The sequence below is a fragment of the Oncorhynchus nerka genome, linkage group LG27 (genome assembly GCF_034236695.1).
Source record: "Oncorhynchus nerka isolate Pitt River linkage group LG27, Oner_Uvic_2.0, whole genome shotgun sequence".
Taxonomy (NCBI): Eukaryota; Metazoa; Chordata; class Actinopteri; order Salmoniformes; family Salmonidae; genus Oncorhynchus; species Oncorhynchus nerka.
In genome coordinates this window covers 38129117-38139801 of record NC_088422.1, presented here as the reverse complement: position 1 = coordinate 38139801, position 10685 = coordinate 38129117, and the positions used below count along the sequence as shown (strand labels likewise).

At 42.1% G+C, this 10685-nt stretch overlaps 1 protein-coding gene across 1 annotated transcript; it reads left to right on the top strand.

Annotated features, from left to right (window-relative positions):
• The first annotated feature begins 495 nt into the window (after nt 1-495).
• On the top strand, nt 496-7087 carry LOC115111742 (alpha-2B adrenergic receptor-like). The gene is given in 2 exon segments (XM_029638109.2): nt 496-2498; nt 2501-7087. Coding segments are annotated over 2 exon segments (1608 nt in total). The 5' UTR covers nt 496-1942; the 3' UTR covers nt 3553-7087.
• Nucleotides 7088-10685: the final 3598 nt, after the last annotated feature.

Here is a 10685-nt window from a genome sequence, read left to right as displayed (position 1 = left end):
TTGATCTATGTCACTGTCAGGGATGGGAACATATAGCATGGTAGCATACAATAGGGTTTTATTTTTCTGAGTAGCCAATAGGCCACTATGGAACCAACAATTAAATTATGATCAGGGTGACAATAATGATGATCAGGAGGAGGAAGGTGATGATTATAATGATGATGATGATGATGATGACAACAATGTTTGTAGAAAGATAAATTACTTCAGTGTGTTTTACTCTCTTAGCTGGAGACCTATGCGTCCTACCAAAGCATCGCGGTTCTACTTACTACAGAGGTTTCCATTAAATATATAACGGGTACCGATTGACAGTGTGTTAGTGGGTAGAGAGAAAGGGAGTGGGTAGAGAGAAAAGGGAGCGAAAGAGAGAGAGAGAGACCACTTGGCAAAGACGTCAATTCAACGTTTGCACGTTGGTTCAACGTCATTTCATCGAAATGACGTGGAAACAACATTGACTCAACCAGTGTGCCCAGTGGGAGAGGGAGATGGCATGGTCTCATGACGCCCGTATTGGCATCACTCCGGTTGGAAAAGAGAGATGAGAGGAGAGACGCTTCCATTATTAGACCGGTGCTCACGGTCACGCTCACTCCTGGAGATGCGCGCGTTGCTGCGAGACTAACCGATAAGTTCGAGGAGAGAATCCGCGAGGCGCTGAACTCAGGAGCACCGCTGCGTGAAGAGATAGCCTAGCCTTCTGTAGGTTACACTCGGACATGGAGAGACCGAACTAGGGTCTACGAGCCAGTCAAAGCAAGACTGCGCATTATCTGCACTTGGATATACCCAACAACGCACCCACACATTCATCCCAAACCGAGATGAGGAACAGCTAAACACCACGAAACTGAAACAACAACTCAACAACTCAATATGTAATTTGGACTGCGCATCTGCGCAACTTGTAGTTATGTTGGACACGGGTTTGTTTTCATGAATTCCAAACTTGTATCGTTACACTGAGGACGTGCCCACGTTACAACATAAACGAATAAGTGCCATTCAGAGACAATTTATTATTTTAGGAATCCATTTTGCTTGAATAATGTCCAGGATTAAGCAGATGAAGTGAGTGACATATTTTGGTAACGCGCGCCAGTTAGTTTGTCAAGGCTTGACCATTTTATTAGCTAAAACTGTTCAAACCAATGTTTTCTTGTCCTTATAGGAAAACAACTGCATACCATTTTATATTTATTATAATGATGATAGGCGATTTGTTTTTTTAAGTCATCTGTCAGCTTTAACATTGCTCAGATAGCCATCCCGCTGGGCACACACTGGTTGAATCAACGTTGTTTGCGCGTAATTTCAATGAAATTATGATGAACTAATGTGGAATAGACGTTGAATTGATATCTGTGCCCAGTAGGCTGCTGTGTGCATCTCCATTTGAGAGACAGCGGGGACTTGAGCACACTAACATCTGAAGTAGGCTCCCCTGCCCAGTTTGTAACTGGTTCCCATTCTCTTGTGTTGCCTTGTATTATAGGCTGAAATGATATTTTAAGGATATTTCTGTGACCACCTGGACATAAATTCCCGCTTCTTTAAAATAGTCAAACAATTAAGCAGCTGTGAGATTACGATCAATTCTGTTTCATGTACTGGACAACTTTTAATTGTTTGAACGGATTTATTTTCAGACAGCAAATATAATCGCTCTCTCCTTTATTCTGGCGCGCTCCACGGGCATAGTTTATCGTTTGGCTGCTTAGAACGAACTTGGAGGATGAAACTGGGAGGAGGAGAGGGAATGAACAGCGATAACACAACATTAATACTTTTAGTTATAGCCTAATGTTTGTTTCCTAAACTTTTAGGATATAATTTTATGTCAGCCATCCTCAATATAAAACAACGTTACCAACAGCATCTTTATTACAACAACATTTTATTCTCACTTTAATCAAGTCCATCCATCGTGTTACTCATGGCTTTACCCTTGAATAGTGCATGTTCAGTGGGGCTGGGCGACACTAATGGTTCGACCAGCGGTTTTTCCCTTCCCTGCAATCAGAGCGTCTCTTCCCTGCAACTGGCCCCATACTCCCCCGAATCCACGGCGCTCTTCGCTACAGCCATCACCCTCATGGTGGTCTTCACAATCGTGGGAAACATCCTCGTCATCATTGCCGTCCTGACCAGCCATGCACTCCGAGGACCACAGAACCTGTTTTTAGTGTCTCTAGCGGCTGCAGACATTTTGGTGGCGACCCTCATCATCCCATTCTCCCTAGCCAATGAACTGCTGGGATACTGGTACTTCAAGTCTCTGTGGTGTGAGATCTACCTGGCGCTGGACGTCCTGTTCTGCACTTCCTCTATAGTTCACCTGTGCGCCATCTCATTGGACCGTTACCTGTCCATCAGCCGGGTTACATACTCTCGCCAGCGCACACCCATGCGTATTAAAGCCTCCATCGTGGTGGTGTGGCTCATCTCAGCCATAATCTCCTTCCCTCCTCTTCTGTCGCTAAATAAGAGCGAGCCCGGCGGGAGGGGAGTGAGAGGGGTCCTCAGTGCCAACTGAACGACGAGCGCTGGTACATCCTCTACTCCACCGTCGGCTCCTTCTTCGCCCCATGTCTCATCATGATCCTGGTCTACATGAGGATCTACCAGATCGCCAAGCAGCGCACACAGAACCCGCCAGGCGAGCCCAGGAAAGACGGGGTGGGCTGTGCCACCCCAAGTCAAACCCCTCGGGGGATCCAAGCCAACGGGAAGGAGGACAGAGGGGAAACGCCAGCTATGCCCCACAAAACCACCAGCGTCAGACCCCCCACACTGGCTGTTACTCCATCACCGTCCCCCAACCTTGCCAATGAGACCCCCTCCCCTCACATCCCCACCACCCAAAACCTCCTCCATCCTCCGGTTCTATCCCTAGCTCCAACCCCAACCACCACCTCCCCTCCTACCTCCCCCCTGGATCCTTCACCCTCCTTGGTCTCACCGTCTTCCTCCCCCACCATCCCCCCACCATCCCCGGCCAAACCCAAACATGGGGAGAAGAAGGTGAAGGGGAAGAAGGGAAAGAAGTATAACAATAATATGGACAGCTCAAACAGCTCTGACAGTGACATGGAGAACGAGGAAGGGGGGAGGACTAGAATCAACAATCCTAGCATGGCTGGTTCAGCCGGCATCCATTCTCCAGCCACCATCCAGAAGTACAGGGACATAATCGCCACCTCTAAGGGGGCTCGGCTGGTGGCAGGGAGGAGGTCTAAGCCGGAGAGCACTCCGGGAGCAGCACGTCGTAAAGCCATGGTGAACCGAGAGAAGCGCTTCACGTTCGTCCTGGCCGTGGTGATCGGAGTGTTTGTTGTCTGTTGGTTCCCTTTCTTCTTCTCCTACTCGCTGCAGGCCATCTGTCCTGAGACCTGCTCCCTCCCTGATCCCCTCTTCAAGTTCTTCTTCTGGATTGGCTACTGCAACTCCTGTCTGAACCCTGTCATATACACCATCTTTAATCAGGACTTCAGAAAGGCCTTCAAGAAAATCCTCTGTAAGAACACCAAGGGCACCTTCTTCTAGACTGAATGCTCTGTAAGGACAACAATGGCAACCTTCCTTTAGTAAAGAGGCCTTAAACAGATGACCTGTAAGGTCAGTCCTTTCTTTTCAGTCCTCTCTAAACTCTTTGAGGTGTAAAAAACAGCGCAAATATTCTGTAAACATTCTGACTGATTTTAGATTCTAATTGATGATGTTACGAAGGGCTGCCGATTCTATATCACTGAATCAGAACAGCTGTAGGATAGCTCACCTTGCAACAGAAAGAAACTTTTAGGGCTCGTTGTTTTAGTCCCTTGGTACGTAGCTGCAGACGTCTAGTCGTTACCTGGAGAACTGTGACTGTCCATTGCAAGGGCATTGTCTGGGGAGAGCATGTGCAAAATATGTTACGTGAATTCTACTCTGGGGGGCTTTAGAATGATACTGTGTAAGAATCCAAGGGCATGATCCTGATCCTTTAGTAAAAGGTAGGAGGTATGTTCTGATCTATGAGCATTACACAATATGTGTGGAAAGTTCGGAAAGGAAGAGAGAAGGAGGAAAAGGAAAAGAAAATGCCATTTTGGAATTTTTGTCACTCGTGACATTAAGGACATGTTGCTTGGAAAATGACAGTACAACGCTGCTCTGGTCAAAATATGACTGACTGACTCACATTAAGGTTGTCTGGGAAATCTGTTTGATTAAAAATGGAGAAACCTTTGGGTATAGCAGTACACCACTGCTCACTGAAAACTCCTGATCAAAACAACAATCTTGAGCGCTGCCATTCAAGGACTTTAAAGCGATGAAGCAAACAAATATCCTTTTATCAGCCGACTGATAAACAAAATAGAACAATGCGAGGAGATGATAGGCCAGACCTGTTGGCCTGTTTAAGCACCACCAGAGGCACTTCTCTTTATCAAAGGGCAGAACCACGAGGAACGCACAAGACCCTGGTCGCCTTTCCACTTATGCCTGCATAGTTACTTTTATCCTGCCTCAGGAATAGCATGTGTTCCTGTAGAGATGTTATCCATATGAGAGAGAGAGAGAGAAGAGAGAGAGAGAGAGGGAGAGACAGAGAGAGAGACAAGACAACAACAGGACTCTAACTGTTCATGAGACAACTAACTCCCTCTCAAACTCTGATGCCCACCACTGCTTTCATGTGGGGTTTAGGCTATATTTTGAAAGACTCTGTGTTTTAAGGTGCATCTCAATAGTCTATTGTGGCTTCCTCTGCTTGTGTCTTTTCCTTCATCTGCACTGAAAAACAAAGGATATAGGTGGATGCAATATGAAGGATCAGGCATTTGTTTCCACATCTCTGTGTCAGTGCAGGTGAACTAAAAGATGAGGAGAGTAAACAGCTTCACACTATTGTTATACACCCCTATAAGAGAATTTGAGTTCCAAATGGCAACCTATTTGATATATAGTGCACTACTTTTGACTAGAGCCCATAGGACTCTAGTCTAAAGTAGTGCACTGTGTAGGGAATAGGGTGGATTGTATCTAAAGTACTAAAGTACGGAAATGTATGCACTCACTACTGTAAGAGGCACTTGATAAGATCGTCTGCTAAATGACTAAAATGTAAATTGTATCTGTATATTGGGTCTATATAGCACAATTTCAAGCATATCACATTTATAAGAGGATAAATACTTTCCCAAATCCCTTGACAAGGAACGCAAATTTGTGACATTTAAGGATTTTTTGGAATGCAGTATAGTCGTACATATTTTTTTTTCTTCTATCAAAGACACTGGACAGTGACTATCTGGCTTTGTTTGAGTGGATTCATCTGACTTCAGCCTGAAAGGACATTGCTATTAACGAACACACTGCTCCCCATTGAACAGAACAGAACAGTGGCTGTCTATGAGAGGAGGAACTCAGCCACGTTAGCTCTACTGCTGACCTGACACAAAAACGGTCTTAAAAACACTCTAGTTGATATTGACTATAATACTGAAAGCACAGGTCATGTTCATCCTCAGCTACTTCTGGAAGGACATTCATCCCATAAGATAATATAGTACTTTATTAAGCTCCCAAATGGCAAATATGGGATGGATGAATGAATGAATGATTGATTGCTTGATAGATCAATTAATTGATTGATTTGGGAATGTACCTGCACTTGCTGACTGGAATTCTACCTGGCACATTCCTTTATTTCTGAGAGGTACTGCTACTCTTTACAGTTGCTCTTTATGTATTTCTCAGAGACTGTCAGGTCATGATGCTTTTTGTGTTTCTCCCTCACAGAGGCTATGTCTGTAACTGTGACTGCTATATAGGTATTATGACACTATGGGACAAGGAATGTCGGCAACAACACTTCTAATCTCGCATTGTCAATTTTTGCTGACCCTTGTCTATGTGAGAGAGACTCCATGAGTGTGTATTTTCTAATGATGCACTTCTAGTGGTACCAGCTGCAAGTGTCTGGTAAACTTATGTAAAATGTCTGGGGTACTCATGGACTGTGCCAAAGCCTCCTCTGGCTGATATTGTATAATGTAGACCTCCACATAATGGTAAGCACAGAAAACAGATGTAGATATAGAGACTCAGGCCAAAGATCTCTCCCCCTGAGGGACACTAGTCACTAGATGGCCATGCTTTGAAAGTACATTATCTATTTGTTCTTCCTTTAGGGTTATAGTTAGTGTTAAGGATATGGGTAAGGTCAAAGGCAAGGTTAGGGTTAGTTGCAATTGCTTTTTGTAGTGAGAATTGTATTTTGTGGAACTCCGTTCCGTCCTTTCAAGCATGGCCGTTTAGTGACGCCAGCTGACACGGACAGAGCGGGACTCAGAGTGACACTGTCATGCTCTAATAAGGGGCTGTGATTGGATAAGCTATATGTATTATTTATTTATTTAGAGCCATTTTGAGTTTCCTGTTAGTTTCATGTTTATAGTTTTCTTTCTTTCTGACTGTGCTCTCCAAGCAAGGCAAAGTTAATGTGAACAAAATACTGTAAATACTGTATCAAATCTGATAATGTTGAATGAGATTCATTGATTTAAAGTCAGCAGAGGAACAGGATTCAGGAGCAGACGTATGTTTGCAGGGGTTGGGGTCATTTCTACTGGAACTCAGTCAATGCAGAAGATGAATGTCATGATTTGAAAAAATATTCTGAAATATTGGTCAAATCTGGGTCGTGGACTTGAATATTCCTGCTTTTTGTACTTATTTATTATTTTTAACTCGTTTCTTAAACATTTTCAGTGGTGTTTTGTAAAGACTACCGTGCTGATGGGTGGTGCTTTAACAGCTTGTGGTTGCAGAACCATGGAGATCAGCAAACAACCGCACTCTGTGTTGGCACAAATCGTTCTGCGACAATAACATTTACATTTTAAAATGCGATTGTCATTGAACTTTTGGTGCTAACAGGGCAGCCATGAAAACTCAATGTATAGTGAATCAACATCCCCATCATCATTCTCCCTACTCTTCTGACCTGCCTGGACTCTTTTTCTCCCCCTGCTGTGTTTGACCCTGGCCTTTCTCCCTCTCCCTCCATTTGGAAATAAAGCAGTTTAATAAGCATGGTGTGATCAATCATTTAAAATCATCGTATACAGTACTGCTGTCTGTGGTGTTAAAGGAGACATGAGTAAAACGGCTTAGCCCACTACATGGGGGGTGAAGAATATTACACACTGGGGGTGGCTCTAAATATAGCAGATTTAACTGGATCAATCTTAACAGGGAAATCTGCAATTCGAACAATAACAAAGCGGTCACTCCGCCACTGATTTGGCAAACAGCTGAGGGACGGGACTGGAGAAATGTAGCCACTGATTTGGCAAACAGCTGAGGGACGGGACTGGAGAAATGTAGCCACTGATTTGGCAAACAGCTGAGGGACGGGACTGGAGAAATGTAGCCACTGATTTGGCAAACAGCTGAGGGACGGGACTGGAGAAATGTAGCCACTGATTTGGCAAACAGCTGAGGGACGGGACTGGAGAAATGTAGCCACTGATTTGGCAAACAGCCGAGGGACGGGACTGGAGAAATGTAGCCACTGATTTGGCAAACAGCTGAGGGACGGGACTGGAGAAATGTAGCCACTTGCAAACGCATGGACAGAGCTATGGACCAAGGACTAACCATGCATGATATCAACATTATTTTGTTTACATTTAACAATCTTATATTTTGGGTTCTGATGGGGTATGACAGTTGAACTAAGCTCATGGGGCATCTATACATGATTCTTCTTGAATTAATGGGTATTTATCATAAATTTAAAAGTAAAAAAAAAAATGTAGCAACTGCAGATTTCCCCTTTAATGTCCTTTAAACATTGTGGAGATGCCAAAAGCCCATGGTATACTGTTTAACATTAGCTTATTATTACGGGATAATTGGTTTCTTATTATGGGATAATTCTAATATTGTGTACTCCAACACATGTGAGCGCAATGAAGACTTTGTTTTAAAGAGGTTCATCACAGCTGGGTATAAGTGGGGCATACTGAAAGCAGCACAAACACTGCCAGTTACTTGTATCCCTTGTGATCTTATCGTATGTGATCTTACGTGAACTTAATGCGATAGCATGTGACAACATGTAACAGCAACATGTGATAAAATGAATGACACTACACATGTGAAAACATCTTGTGAAAAAATGTTGGGCAAAATGTCAAAAAGCAATACCACATGTGAAAGTTTTTCACGTGAATGTCCAAATTTGATTTTCATGTGTGAGGTGAAAACATGTTATTCTCCTCACATGTGAAAAGGTGGTGTTAACATGTGAACACTAAATGTAACACATGTAACATATGGTTTCACATGTGAACAACTGACCTCATGTGTCTTTTTTTTTATAGAAAATTTCAGCTCAACATGTGAAAACAGCTATTTCACTTTTTTTTATATAAGGGAATGAAATGATATAGGGGTTTTAAAGTAAGTGTACAATCTTTCATCATTGACAATATGAATACATTTCACATGATCACTTAGTAGTGACTTTTCAGTATTGGCTCCACCTGGGATTTGAACTCACAACCTCTGGATTTGGAGTATGCCAAGTTTAATTTATTACCTATAGTACATCTCTGCACTTAGCAAAATAGAGCCATCTGCACTGCGATTTTAGTTATCAGTTAATCTGACTATTAACTCCTCATGGATTTAATTTACTTATCTCAGCAATTTGAAGTGTTTTCTGTATAGTTGTCTAATGTTGGTGGGGCATATTGTTTTAATGTTACTCTTGAATCACTAAGATAAATATAATAGTTTTTCTTGAGTGTATTTTTAACAAAGCTGAGATTTATTTTACTTAAATCCAAAGTGTAGGAATACAGGTGAACTCATTTTTGACACAGACATGGTGGCGTAGCAGGACGCTCAGAATGCAGTGAACCAAGAGGTTGTGAATTCAAATCCCAAGTGAGGACATGTTAAATAATAATTACTGCCACTAAAATATGTAAGTTGATAACATTGTATTTTAAAAGCACTATTTGTCTGTATATCCTTAAAGACACATTTTTGTTTGCAGGGCATCTCAAATCTCATGTGAAAAATATTTTAGCAAATAAAATAGGTGAAAGGTTATGTGAACACATGAAAATCCACACATTAAACTTCATGTGAAATATTCCGAAAACACATGAGTTCATATGTGGAATTTCACACGTGAAATAACATTTTACATGTGAAATCATGTGATTTTCCACTCATGAAATAATGTTTTTCCATAAGGGATGGTGCACATGGAATAAATGAACAGCATACTATTGAACTATTTTCTTTGAGTGTCTCACACACACACACACACACACACACACACACACACACACACACACACACACACACACACACACACACACACACACACACACACACACACACACACACACACACACACACACACACACACACACACACACCCCAAATCTCATTATGACAGAGTGATTGCCATCATGACATCCTACTATAGAGTGGCGAGGAGGAGAAGGAGCTCCTTGGGCCCTTAGTGTCTGGAAGTAATTTAGCCATTCATTGTAGTCATTGCGCTCTGTTGAGCTGCTATTTCCTTGCGTTGTCTTATGTCAATTACCTTGTGACCTTCCTGCATTACTCATTATATTAATAAAGTCAAATTTAATCAACCAATTTGATAGTCAGTTTAAAAAAGGTTAAGGGTACAAAACTGTGTACATATCTGGCTGTGTTAGCAAAATCAAATCAAAACAAATTATTTAAAAGTTTCTTTACAGCAAATGTCAAATGTTACATGATTGTATAACTAGCTGAGGGTGCAGTATATATTAAGTTTGGCAATAAGGTCTAAAACCAGCTTGGGCCTAGTGCACACTAGGCACTAGGCACATGCACACCAGGCTAATTCAGGAAACAGATTGTAGTTTTTATGCCCTGATATCAGGACCTGGCGGCTAAAAGTTTGATTAAGTCAGACGATTTATAGAATACAATCCCAAAATCAGCTGTAACTGTATTAGCCTACCACTTGTGAATTATATATTATCCCTTGTGAATGATGCCCAGTGTAAGGCAAGAAACAAAGCCTTTTTGGGGGACTTTTTATAATCATAGTTGCACATGTAGCCTAGCTCATATTACTATACAGTTGAAGTCGTAAGTTTACATACACCTTAGTCAAGTACATTTAAACTCAGTTTTTCACAATTCCTGACATTTAATTCTCGTAAAAATTCCCTGTCTTAGGTCAGTTAGGATCACCACTCTATTTTGAGAATGTGAAATGTCAGAATAATAGTAGAGAGAATGATTTATTTCAGCTTTTATTTCTTATATACACTTAATTAGTATTTGGTAGCATTGCCTTTAAATTGTTTAACTTGAGTCAAACGTTTCAGGTAGCTTTCCACAAGCTACCCACAATAAGTTGGGGGAATTTTGGTCCATTCCTCCCGACAGAGCTGGTGTAACTGAGTCAGGTTTGTAGGCCTCCGTGCTCAACACGCTTTTTCAGTTCTGCCCACAAATTTTCGATAGGATTGAGGCCAGGGCTTTGTGATGGCCACTCAAATACCTTGACTTTGTTGTCCTGAAGACATTTTGCCACAACTTTGGAAGTATTCTTGGGGTCAGTGTCCATTTGGAAGACACATTTGTGACCAAGCTTTAACTTCCTG